General features: G+C 37.4%; 1 protein-coding gene across 1 annotated transcript; it reads right to left on the minus strand.

The window, feature by feature from the left end:
• Positions 1-10946: 10946 nt before the first annotated feature.
• scpp5 (secretory calcium-binding phosphoprotein 5) lies at positions 10947-13487 on the minus strand. Its single transcript, XM_067585952.1, has 11 exons — positions 13252-13487; positions 13062-13135; positions 12895-12939; positions 12670-12741; positions 12479-12529; positions 12313-12381; positions 12153-12182; positions 11998-12045; positions 11861-11911; positions 11579-11662; positions 10947-11377 (listed from the first exon to the last, which is right to left on the minus strand). The coding sequence occupies exons 2-11, from the start codon at positions 13113-13115 to the stop codon at positions 11360-11362; spliced, it is 522 nt and encodes a 173-aa protein (XP_067442053.1). The 5' UTR covers positions 13116-13135; positions 13252-13487; the 3' UTR covers positions 10947-11359.
• Positions 13488-14041: the final 554 nt, after the last annotated feature.

Below are 14041 nucleotides of genomic sequence, written 5' to 3' on the forward strand. Positions count from 1 at the left end.
TCACATCTCGTAAAACACGCAGAAATATGTGTTTGAAGAAATCTACTTACACTTCAAAGCTGACAAAAAATGTATGTATGGTTAAGGCCCCTTCTTAATTACATGTTGTGCAAGTGTGCTTAGCACACATGCCCCTCTCTTTATTGCCCTAAAACCAAATAGACAGTATGAAGCTGACATAAGCATGGAGGTAATCACTTGGGAGCAAAACTTTGTTTGACTTGAAAACAGACATCAGTCAAACATCATTTAAGACAAAAGAATTGTGTACTTGTTGGTTAAGGCTGTACAAAACTGGGATAAATACTATTGGATACTAAAAATTACAGTAAAATACTGCAAATACTAATGATATTGACAAGGAGGTCCTCATATCACACTAAAACCACTATTTCTTTGACTGTTGTAAACCACACATATCAATGGAAGATGCACTCTGAGAAATGAAACTTGAATGTTGTTTGCGTTACATATTTGTTTTATGGTAAAACTACCAAATAATTGCAGTTTTGACCAACAAAACAGGAAGGTTTCATTGCATTAACATAATAGTGTGAGGTTTCTGGAATACATAATTGTGCTGATTTGAAGCTACATAATCAACTTTAAAACGTATTGCAGATGTTGGACTGAATAAAGAGTGTCTCAATGCGCTTTTTGTACTTCTCTGCACATGTGCAGTATGTGCAGGTTTAGCAGCCATTTTCTCTTGTGATTGCAACTGGGCCATGAGAGAGATGGTTGGCTGAAAGTTTTTATTGCAATCTACAGTCAGCAATCCATCGATTTTGGTAAGTATGTGAATTATTAATAATTTATTATTATATAATAATCTAATAATATTATATAATAATTTATTGGTGCATTAACAACAACAGGCGATGCATTTTGACTTTTGACTGATGAAGTCGTAGTGTGTGGTAGTGGTGTATTGGGATGTTACTAATATTTTGCCCACTTTATTTATGTTCTGACAATGTCAACTAAAACTGAAAATATGTAAGCTTTGTTAAAGTAGAATATGTGGTAGAACTGCTGTATTGGATTTCATTAGATTGAACAGGTGTTCCTAATAAAGTGCTCAGTGAGTGTATTAGGTAACATTAGCTTTGCCCCAGTTCATTCTTTGTGTATCAAGTCACGCTACAGATGAGCCACAGAGCTAAGCATCCATTTCTTTAGAAACTACACTCAGTGAGTCTGCAACTCAGCAACTTCATAACACGGTCCCATGTGATCAGTCCCTTATATTTAGGCTGAATAAATTTGTCAGAACTATCTGTAATGTGAACATGGTAAGGTTATAGTCTATGCAGTTGTGTGTCGATTGTGAAGGTTTGTTCATCTGCACAGAATCCCAACACTGAAAATCATCAGGAATGTGTCCTAAAAGGGTTTTGCTGTGACATCAATGAAAAGCCTGACACCCTCATGAAGGAGTACTTGAACCATAGCCTAACCAAACATTTTTGATGAGAATCATGACAACATTAATATGTACTGGATGGGACATTTTACAACGTGAAAATTAACTTGTTTGTGTTTTCTGGTTGACAATCTACGTAATTACGTACGTATCAAAGTAGCTCAATCATTGTGTAACTTCCATGCTCACACTTGCAAGGAGGTGTGATTTACTGCACGATAAGTCTTGAATAACTGTAGGTGTGCTGAAATGTCAGCTTGTGGAATTAAGTCTGTGCTGCTGTCATAGTGCTCCTACCTCTTTGCAAATGTTTATTCTTGTTCGCTGCCTACAGCTCAAACATGTCTTTGGAATTTCTGCACTCCTATGTCTTACTGGTATATCAGTATTTCAGGCAGGGTCTAGTAAGACCTGTTACTACTTGTGTCCATGGTATGGTATGTGTTGTGCTCAGTTGATTTGGCCAATGCTAGTGGTGCAAGTCCAAATCCTCCATGTTCTAGTCAGAGTTGAAACAATAAGTTGATTCATTAGATTAGTAATAAGTAATAGGCAACTATTTTGATAATATTGTTTATAAGTCATTTGCAAGAGATATACCAAATGTTACTTGTTTACAGCTTCTAAAATTTGCTCCTTTTCTGTTTTTATATCATTGTAAATTCAACATCTTTAGGTTTTGGACTGTTGTCTAATTTATAGACATTTGAGAAATCAATTGGAGTAATTCATATTGAAAATGACAGCTGCACTCCTAGTTCTGATGAACAGATTCTAATCCATGCTTAGTTTTTCCTCCATTTTGAGGATATTAATCATCCTGGTACAAGGAGAGAAATGGGTGGAATGGTTTTGGGAATCTATGTCATTCGACACGATAAAGCAGAGTCGACAGACCCTCCTGAGGATGTTGGCGTCATAATTTAGTAGGTGAAGGTGGTGAATGATCGTAGAGATGTGGCAAATTGGTGTGGAGTCCTGCTTGGCCTGATCTACAACCTAAAGTTGAGCTACCCTAAGGATCTGAAATACACATTAGAATTTCTTCAAAATGTTGTTCTCCATCTTGTTGATGGAGTTGGATGGTAACAGACTTTCCACAAAGGCTTTCCACAGACTATATGAATAATCTCACCTGCTATCAATGAGACTGTGAACCCTGGGTTAGCTTCAGTGAACAATTCGAACTGAGTATTTTTGGACTCTTCATTGGACCAAAAAAGCAATTTCAACAGTTGTGATATTTGTTTACAGTTTCTCAGTTTTTAGCATTTGCTGATGTTATGTCACAGAAAACTAAACATCTTAGGATTTCGGATTACTTTCTAGATGATAGAAGATGTCTAAAGACAGAGATTTTATCATATTTGTCATCCCTCAATCAAAACTTCCAAATATTTGCAGTTTGTAATTTGTTAACACTTGCTGCTGCCTGTTTTCATATCACTGCAAACAGAGCATTTTTGCATTTTTGACTGCTGGCTAGACAAAAAATATCTGAAGACAGAACATTAATCAATTCTGACCATTTAAATCATCTGAGCCCTATAACTGCTAAAAAATTTGCAGTTTCTAACTCTAAAAAGTATTTGCTGATATTTCTGTTATGTCACTGTAAACTGAATAGTTTTGCATTTTGGACTTCTGGCTAGATAAAAGATCACTAGACACAAAATATTGATCTTTTTTATGATTATTATCATCCAATCCAAAACTGCCAAACATTTGCGGTAATTTCTTACTCATTGCAGTTGCATGTTTTCATATCACCGTAAACTGAGTGCATGTGTATTTTGGACTGCTGGCTTGACAGAAAAAATAACTTTCTAGTTAATCAGTTGTGAGCATTGGTGGATGTTTGAATGCACAAAAATTGCAGTTTGATCAAATTGGGCTCTAGCAATTCTTGACTTATTAAAGAATAAATAATTCAAGCAATGCATTTGCATTTCTTTGTATATTTTTATCAATTTTAAGTAATGCGTGACATCAAGGGCCAAATGGTACAAAATGGTAAATCTTTCTGGTTTTGCTTCTTTGGTTTCATGATGTCTTATGGCTAATATATATATGTAATTTTTGTGAAGCACATTCTTTAACCTTTTCTGACCTGACACTGTCAAATAAAGTCAGGTGAAATACAATTACTTAAGTTATATTTATTTCACTCACTCACTTTGATGGAGTATGTAGTGTTCAGTCATGTTTAAAGTTACTACAAGGAACTTTCATTTTGTGTTTATTTTAGCGCCCCATGTGGACAAAAGTGGTAGTGTTTTCCCAGAATGAAGACTGCAGTTCCCATGAGCACCACTGCCTTGTGTCTTAAAGTCTTGGTTAGTGCGTACATTTGTTTTGGAAGCAAGTGAAAGAAAGACGCTACTTGTTTTTAAAGCTATTTTTCTTTTTTAAACATAGCTGGTTGCAGGATGCATAGCAATAGGCAATGTAATAGGTAATGTATCTATTTGTGGCTATGTAAGATCAATAATTGTAATATGATGATAGCGAAACAAAGTAAACTTTGTTTTAGTACCATTCATACACCGACTTTACATGTAAGGCTGCATTCACACCAAATCTGGCAATGTGGCACCTTCCCGCAGGATTGTGTGAAAGTGTGGACATGTTTATTTGTGCTTAAGAGCGTAACTGCTGTGAAACAATGAGAAAATATTGTTTTATTTCTCAAATTCACTCCTTTGTTCTCACTACACTGCTGCTCGCTCTCTTCATTCACTCTCTAGCTCACTCGACCACCGCTGCTCTCTCTCTCTCTCTCTTGCTCCTGCTCTCAGCGCGTTTGTGCTCTCTCTCTCTCTGTCATTTTATCTTGTCTTTTTTAAAATGTCGGGAAGCCGACAACAAGTCTAACTTTTCTTTTAATGTTATCAAATGAAGAAAAATGTCCTCCCCTCATCCTAGTAACATCTTTGTACTCCCTCATGCTACAATGCTACATGTAATCTAAACATAGTCTCTTCCAGTCCGCATGCCGTAAATCGTTTCATCTGCTTTTGCGGGGAATCGGTTGTGGTTGCAGGCATTTAGAATGACTATATAGAAATAGCCAATCTTCTCGCTGATGGTCTTGTTTGCTCATGTAGGTTATATAGAGACTGTTTAATAACCATTGCCATAACACACCATAACAATAAAATCAGCAAAACCCTACAACATTAATACAACTCAGCTGTGTTAGGTAAATTTAACATAATTGTTAAGTAAATCCAACATAACTGCATTTAGTAAATCAAACTTAAATGTCCTAAGTAAATTCAACATTAGTGTGTTGAGTTAATTTCACATAACTGAATGATGCAGCATTTAATTAATACAGTTTGGTGAGATTTGCTTGACAGTATTTAGTAATGATCAATTCTCTATTCTTTTTCTCATTTATTCAACTCAGTTATGTGGGACCGGTTGGCATAACTAAATTAAGTAAATATAACATTTTATTTCTTAGAGTGTGATCAACATTTGAGTATTTTGTCTTGTTTACCACCATTTAATCTATTTAAACCTTTTATTTTTTTGACGTTGACTTTAATTATTTTTTTGGGTTCCCATAGACTCTTCATAACATGTGTAATAATAATAATAATAACAATTGCAAAATACATTTCTTTTGTTTGCCAAAAAGTAATTCCCAATTCAAGAAATGAACAGTTTATTATCCTTCACAGTGACACTACTTGCATACAGGTGACAAATTAAAGGGGACCTATTATGCTTTTCTTTATTTTCAGTCATATACATGTATAATATTACAGTGTTGGATGTATTAAATGTGGCCATAGTGTCAAATAATGAGGTAAACACATATAGAAGTAATCCCTGTGAGAAAAAAGCACCAGCTTCAGACTGCTCTGAATGCTCGATTTCCAACAGTTTTTTCAACTTCGTCGGTTCATAACGGATTTCTTTATATGGTCATCTGCTCCATGCACAGCGCACAAGTTCACTGCTCCGCTCTGCTAACATTATGCATTTTTCTATTGTTTTGGGGGTTGTCACGCACAGAATGGCAAAGTAAAATAAATTGTTTACCTGTTGTAGGTGTACTGGTAATCTGCAGCTCTTCATCAAACATCATCATCCTCCCTGCATTATTTCTAAGTGATCCGCTGAACAAAGAGCTCTATATGTCTCCATATGTTGTTGTGTCAACTGTTTTTTAGCGCCGCTAATGAAGCTCCGCTTCCTTGGTGAGGAACACATATCATTTCCTGTAAGTTTTCCCAATAAAAGTCTCCCATTATGCAGTCATTTAAAAGCTTTTAATATGAATCAGTAAAGCAGAAAATGTTGGGTTTTCATTGGCGGTAACTTAACACAACTCTGATACAGGTGCCCCTCGACAAGCTTCTGGAAAGCTGGCCAATGAGGACAGAGTGGGCTCATCGGTTGGGAGGCCTTAAAGAGACAGGAGCTAAGACTGCCTGTTAGAGACAGAGGCTGGACTGAGGGGCTGCATAAAGGGCCAGTATAAGATAAATAAGGAGTTTTTTGAACTGTGAATCATGCAAAGCTACTCTAGTGGAGTCCCAGAATGAAAATATAGAGTTGGAAATGAGCATAATAGGTCCCCTTTAAAGGGAAAAACCAACATAAAGTGTGTAAAGGTGTTGGGCCACCATGTGTCACCACAACAGCGTCAATGCGCCTTGGCATTGATTCTACAAGTCTCTGGAACTCTAGTGGAGGGATGAACACGATTTTTCACCGTCTAACATGTCAGTCCAAAATTTCCCATAGGTGTTCAATTGGGTTGAGATCTGGTTACTGTGAAGGCCATAGCATATGATTCACATCATTTTCATCCTTATCAAACTATTCAGTGACCCCTCGTGTCCTGTGAATTGGTGCATTGTCATCCTGGAAGAGACCACTCCTATCGCGATAGAGATGTTTCATTATAGGATAAAGGTGACCACTCAAAACAACTTTGTATTGATTTGCAGTGATCCTTTCCTCTAAGGGGACAAGTGGACCCAAACCATGCCAGCAAAATGCCCCCCACCTCATAATAGAGCCACCAGATCCCCTCACTGTAGAGGTCAAGCATTCAGGCCTGTACTGTTCTTTTAGTGTACGCCACACATGCACTTGCCCACTTGCCGAGAATATGGCGAAGGGTGACTCATCTGACCATATCACTTTTTCCCACATCTTTGCAGACTAGGGCCAATGTTTTTTGCACCACTGAACTCTCAAATGTGCATTCATCTTTTTAATGAGGGGTTTATGCACTGCCACCCTACTATAATATCCCTCTCTATGTAAACATGTCTTGAGTTCAAAACCATGTTTATATGCAATTTCCCTTAAGGTTAGAAAGAAGTCATGAAGTATACAGAAGTTTTCAGAACATAATTTGCATCAAAATAAAGATAGAAAATTTCCTGTAAGTGTGTGTGTGTGTGTGGTTGAAACACACACGTTACCAATGGGAAGGGCTTCTTTTGTGGTGTCTGAGTTTTTCACTAATCTTTGTTTGTTTTAGCAGGTGTGGCGAACATCACAGTGATTTTGAACATTGTAGGTTTGTTATGTTTATATTGTGGTTCCAAATCAGATAATTAAGGACTTAGCTCTGTGTATTCTGCAAAGCTGTATTCTAGATATTCTTGCCTTAAACCCGCTGAGCTAATGAGTTCCAGTGTACATAAGACAATCTCTGCATTAGTCCTTTCCCAACTTTCTCCGTACTTATCTTGGCACACAGTGAGATTTTGTTTGCTTCATTGAAAAAAAGGGCAATGTGAAGAGTAAAGAGGTTAAAAAGTGAATATTTTCTTTACCAACAGGAATGCCTAACTTGTGCCAAGTTAAATAAACAGTGCTTTATTTCAACAAGTTTGTTTCAAGTCAGTTGTTGCCAGTGTTCTCTTCTATGCTGCAGTGTGCTAGGGAGGCAGCATTCAGAAGAGGGACGCTTTGCATCTGGACAGGCTGGTGAGGAGCTGGATTCCCTTATGTCAGTGGCAAAGAGAAGACCCCAAATAAACTGTTGTCCATTATAGACAATGCCTGCCACCCTCTGCACAGCATATTCACTAGGCAGAGGAGTATGTTCAGTGGCAGACTGGTATCTCAGTTCAGCTCAACAGACAGACTAAGGAAGTCTTTGGTCCCCCAGGCCATACAGCTATTCAGCTCCTCTGAGCGATGGCGGGGTGAAATTGACCATTAGGTGTGACACTGCCTCTCCATTGCTACCCATGTCATGATTCTGTCATGGTCTATGTCCAGCTGCACATTCTCCACCAGTCCTCCAGATACCCCCCAATGTTTCTTTTTGTTTGGATTGGACTGTGTGGGAGGGGGCTTATTTTGAGTTGGACTTTTGAAACTTTAGTTGCCTTTATTACTTGGTCTATTATCTATGTCTTCATGATGTTTTTTCCTCTGCCTCCCAGTTTGTCTCTGTGTGTGTGGTGATGGTGTGTCTGTCTCTGTTCTCCTTTTCCCTCTGCACTTTCCCTTCACACCTGCCCTGCATTATCCTCGTTAACCCTTCCCTGCTCCCAGTGTCTTCCCCAGCCAATCAACTCCCAGCCTGCCCTTGTGTCTAGTCACCTGTTCTCCATTCCTTCATTAGTGCAGTTGGTATTTAAGCCCTAGTTTTCAGCTCAGTCTTGGTTGGATCCTTTGTTCTGTGTTATTCAGTCTTGTTCAGTTTTTTGCTGCTTGTCCTGTATTCTGTTTTGATACAGTCTCAGAATAAAGACGTTTCTTCAGATTTGCTCTGTCTTCTGTCCTGCATTGTTTGGGTCCGTTCCTTCTACTTTTCATGACACACCTGCATCCTGTCAGAAGGCTGTTGGACTGTCGGTTACTGGCTATGTGAGCCTTACACACAGTTTGTATTTGTTTATATATTTATCTCCAATTTGTATTTTATATTATTTACAGTAATTATTATTCTTGCACTGTTAATCACCTTGCATTTGCACTATCCCCATTGGTACATACTCTAACATAATGATAGCTCTCTGTAGTAGTTCTGTCGGCTAGACTATCACTTCACTGTGGTGTCTTTATTTTTATTCTTTTATTTTATTTTTTATTCTTGTGTGTATAGGTGTTTTGTATGTGTCATATAAGCCACTAGATGCCTAAATTTCCCTCAGGATCAATAATCCATCCATTCATGCATCCATCCATCCATGAAACAATCTTGACAGCTCAGCCAATACACACAAAACACACCAAAACAGCAGCAACTGGGCAAAAGATTTTGCGAGGCATGAGCGATTGTAACACTTTAACTAACCATGACGTAAGGTAAACAAGAACAGGCATAATAATCATTTTACCCATGGGCGTCTTCTCTATACTCACTGTAAACAAGTCATAAAAAACACACAGGTCATTTAGGCTACGAGATGAACACCATACAAAGGTAACACCTGGAAATATAAAACTGGCCACCCAGAATATATATTATTCTTGTCAGTATCAAAATATCAAAGTAGCCTTTGTCTCTCTCAGGCCTGTCACCAGGATGAAGTAACTGAGGGGACTGATAAAAATTGTGAGGGGCAATTGTTTTCTTAAAATAAAATTCATGAATTTAACCATGTAATAGCTTCAGAAAGGCTAAATAACAACAGCATAAGGCTGCTGTTTCAAAATCAAAGAATACATTTATTAATCAGAGCAATCACCTGAGAACCTAGCACTAGCTGAATGCTAAATATTTTTTGAAATTATGAATGATTCTATGTCAAAATCAGCAGGGGGAGGCGAGTAAAAACAGCTGTTTGCGGCTTGTAGCTCTCTCTCTCTCAAACAAACAAAACTACAAACAGTCACGTGTGCTGTTATTATTTATGTATAAATGAAAAAAAATACATTTGTCTCAAAATTTATTTGGTCTGCTGCTTAGAGCTTTAATAAATGCACCACTATTTGCAAATACATTTTCTGTTTCAACAACCAAGGTCTTCTTTCTTCTACTTCTAATCATCCAGACCTCCAGATGTTTCCTCTATTTATCATCCCATTTTCCAAGTTTGTTACAAACCCCGTTTTTTTTATATGTTTTTGTATTTGTGCCTGACTGTACAGAAGTACTGGATAGTACAAATGCCAAAGATTGTAGTTGTGACAAGTCAAATTAAGGCTATTGAACTTACTATCATCATTTCCTCTCATGTGGTTGACTGAAGTTATGTATTTATGTGATCTAAAGTTCCAGGAAAGAGAACTTGTGAAGAAGAGACAGTCATAGCGTGAGAGGATGGCGCCTATGTATTTTCAGTGTCTTTGAAGAGATAAGTGTTAACTCATGTTGTGACAGGCCTCTGTCCCCAGGGGAGTGAGGATCAGGAAGATCAGAATTAAATCACTGTCTTTACCCTTCAAGGTGTTTTCATACAGTTACATTTCACTGTGGGAAATTTTACTGAAACACTGTGGCCAATGATTTTCACTACTGTGTAGTAATTATGATGTACTGTAGCTATATCTACAGTATGTGAGATACATACTCTACCTGTACTGTTTTAGTCTCTGTTTGTGGACTTGATTTTGTTGAAATATTTGAATTTGGATAAAACAGTTGAAGTATCTGTGTGTTTTATTTTGTGTGGGTGTGTCTGACTTACTGTATGCTTCTTCCCTTTCCAACAGTAACAAAAGTTTCTCTGTATTTTTGCCCTAGGAAACTTCCCCTCTTCCACTGCCCCTTCCATGTTTAAACGCTAATTATAAACACATATATTTAAACTATCATGCTAATGATACTCAGCAATATTTGCAGCTTGCAGAAAAACTTTCTATAGTCAAATTAATGAGGTCAGAAGCCATTTTATATGCATAAAATCAAGCCTTGGTGCACTTTCAGCAAATGTCAAGCATTTGTCAGCATTTGAGTGGATTTAATGTTGTGGATTTTTGCTTTCCTCCTTTGAAATCTGGTGAAGATTAGGTTATGTTGTTTTTGCTGACCTTGAAAGGGTTATTCACTCTTTGATCTAATCTTGGCTATTCTGGTGCTACTCCCTATATTCAGGGATCAAAAAACACTGATTGTTCAAAATTGACCAAAACTGAAAGCTCTCATATGGTGTTCTTGTGTCTTTTTGTGTGTTTATGCATTAAAAATCATTCTTCTACAATCAGGTACAATCATGTAATAATTACATTTAATAATTGTATAAATTAAATAAACAATTGCCAAACAATACCAACTTTAATGTGTGCAGTTAATTTTTTTCATGATCATTTTCATAATCCATCTTTGCCTGTTGTTTATCTAATGATTTTGATTGATAACATTGTCAATAATGCAATGCTGTTGGCATGGCAATGGCACCCAGAACCCAAACCCCACATTTTAAAGCGTACCATATTCACTTTAAAGGATGGATTATCTCTAGCAAGTTTCTGCAAATTGAGTTTTGTAAAGTTAACTCAATGGAGAGATTCACAGTTTGCTTCAGAAAGAAACAGTAACAGTATAATGATACCTATCAAATTCTAAAATAAACACAGAAAAAAACAATAATTGCATGAAAACATTAGTTTATTTATTAAGGAAAATGACATACAGAAAAGTTGAAATGATTAAACAAAGATATGCAGCACATTTCTTATTTACTGTGGAAATGCAGCATTTCCAAAGAGCTGTATTTCCACAATAATATTGCAAGAGATGATAGCTGACAGAAGATGGCCGCTGAAGAGTTTACAGGTCTACAACAATTTATTGTTAATCTATGAAGACTATGAAGATAATTCTTCAGATAAGCAAAGTAATGCAAATGATCTCGTAATTAAGTTTTCTATTCCAGGAGATTCTCTTAACAAAAATTGGTTATTTTATGCTCATTTCAGACTTTTATTTTAACTTTAGTGAGCATATCCATACGTTGCACTGCAGATGCCTGAATGTTAGGGTTTGGATGCCTCTAATCCACTTCACACCTTCACTGGCATCTGCAAAGATAAAGACGTTTTTAAAACCCAAATATTGTTAATTTCATACACTGTTCCAACCTTTAGCATTTGCTCTAAAAACATTGTTTTATTCGTACCTTTACTCACCTTCACTGTTTCTGCATATTTTTTTTAATTCCTAGTACAAACCTTAGATTAAGGCTTAAGATAAGGTAATACAGTATATAGATTGATAAATACCTTATTTGTCTGTGTGGGTTGGTCCTGCTGGAGAGGTTGCAGGGGGTCCTGAGATGGGAGAGGATTTGCATCAAATGAGGGAATCTGAAAAATTAAAGAAAAACAACAAAAGTTCATGAGAGAAAAGTGCAGAAGCACCCAAAACCGATCAAAGAAGTGTCTTGAAAGCACAGAGATGATATACAGTACCAGTTAAGAGTTTGGACACACCTTCCCATTCACATGAATGAGAACATGTGTCCAAACTTTTGACTGGTAGTGTATGTGTTTGTCTTCTCTTACATTTGGGGTTTGCTGGGGTATATTTTGAGGAGGATAGTCAAATGGGAGCCCCTGTGAAAAAACAAAGAGTATTGTATAAAATATGTTTTCACAAAAAAACAAAACATAATGGAGATTTAGAATAAATAACATCTCACATTTGGCAAGTGAGGGACGTTTGCCATAGGAGGGATGTTTGTCATTATCTGGAACAAAAGTAAATACACTTAATTTAGCACTGTGCTATGTAAAATTATGATTACATTATGCGTTATATAATATCTTATATATTACATGCAAAATGCTTCCTTACCCTTTGCTGAGAGAAGTCATAGGGGTAGTACTGCAAATGTAAAAACACAATAGCACAAAATACTCAATAAATAATGTTCCAGCAGGTACACACAGTAATTGAAATGTTTTCAGTTCCAACAGTGCCTGTAATTTAAGAAAGGAAAAAAAGCAACATTTACCACTTCCACGCTCTGTCTGCCTGGTGGCTGAGGAATGGAATATTTGATGAAACCATGAGAGGAAAATGGCTTCAGAAAGAGAGGAGAAGGAAAAAGAAAATCAATGAATCAGTGATGTTTTCCCACTGTTTTGAAAAGAGATGATGCTCCAGTAAGATGTGTGTACCTGTGAAGGGTTTGCTCCACCTGCACCACCAGCAAAACTGTGTGGGTAAATCTTAGGAAAAAAACAGAAATATACATTAATGTATTGTAAAAATGATTCACAACAACAGTTATAGCAACAGTACATAAATGTTGAAATGACATCACATTATACAGGAAATATTGTAAAGATTAAAAAAGAGTCTGACATACCAGTTCCACACTGTAAGCGCCGGCCTGTGGTAGAGTTGGTAGAGACTGACCAGCTGGGTAGGTATTTCTCACCTGAGATGATGCAACATGTTACTTCCATGAACAAATATTTTTGTTCTTAAAATCTGAATCACAATGAGCCAGTGTATTGCACATTCATTTCTTAACATGTACTAAATACTAAATAAATTAACAATCTGCTCACTAAATGCATACCCTGCTTACCTGTTGTCTAGAACCTGCATAATGAGGCAGGAAACGAAAGAAGGACTGAAAATGAAGACGAACAGAAGACAAACATATTTAGATCAAATGGAGCATGACATTGCCCAAATTGAGGAAATAAAGTTCCATAGTAAAAGAGTAACGTTTGTCTATGTTTTAAAACTTACTGGTGCAGCTGAGGCCGTACTAGCCAGGCAGAGGCACAGGATGACCAGTTTCATTTTTGCAGAGTGTACAAGTCCTACAAAAAGTTCATCATTACATTAACAGTAATTAAAAATGCAAAGAAGGTCCCACTAGATGTTGTGATCCAGTTAGAAAAGCAGGAATGAATTGTTGAAGTTCTTCTTAACTCACCTTCTGCGATAAAAACACCACTGGAGATTGAGAAGATTGTGAAGGTGATGTCAATGATGATTGTATCTTCCACAGAGTTACTTTGGCTTTTATAGGGTACCAGCTCATCTGATGGCCAACCAGAGCTGATGGGAGTGATGCTACTCAATGAGCAGGTGCAGCATAGATGTCTAGTTTTCAGCTTTGCTAAATAACCAGTGGTCAAATCCACTTTCGGTGTAATAGCAGTCTATGGTTGATTACACTGTCTAGTGCAGAGCACACCTTCAATCTGCTTGCTCTTCATTCTGCCATCATGACACTTTTATTGCTTCTATATAATTGCAGTACTGTGGCATAAATGTCTGAAACAGCAAATATTATACCTATCACACAAGGAAATTTAATCCATCCATCCATCCATCCACCCATCCATCTATCTATCCATCCATCACCTCAAGTGCGTTCTGGGTCTGCCCTGGGGTCTCTTACCAGTTGGACGTGCACAGAACACGTCCAGAGGGAGGCGTCCAGGATGCATCCTAAACAGGTGCCCGGACCATCTCAGCTGGCTCCTTTCGATGTGAGGGAGCAGCGGCTCTACTCCAAGCTCCCTCACCCTATCCCTAAGACAATCTCCAGAGGAAACTCATTTTGGCCGCTTGTATCCAAAATCTCATACTTTCAGTCACTACCCAAAGCTTGTGATCACAGGTGAGGGGTGGAACATAGACCAACTGGTAAATCGAGAGCTTTGCCTTCTGTCTCAGCTCTTTTTTCAGCAAAACAGTCTGGTACCACGCCTGCAATA

Source organism: Thunnus thynnus, chromosome 3 (assembly GCF_963924715.1).
Source record: "Thunnus thynnus chromosome 3, fThuThy2.1, whole genome shotgun sequence".
NCBI classification, from domain to species: domain Eukaryota; kingdom Metazoa; phylum Chordata; class Actinopteri; order Scombriformes; family Scombridae; genus Thunnus; species Thunnus thynnus.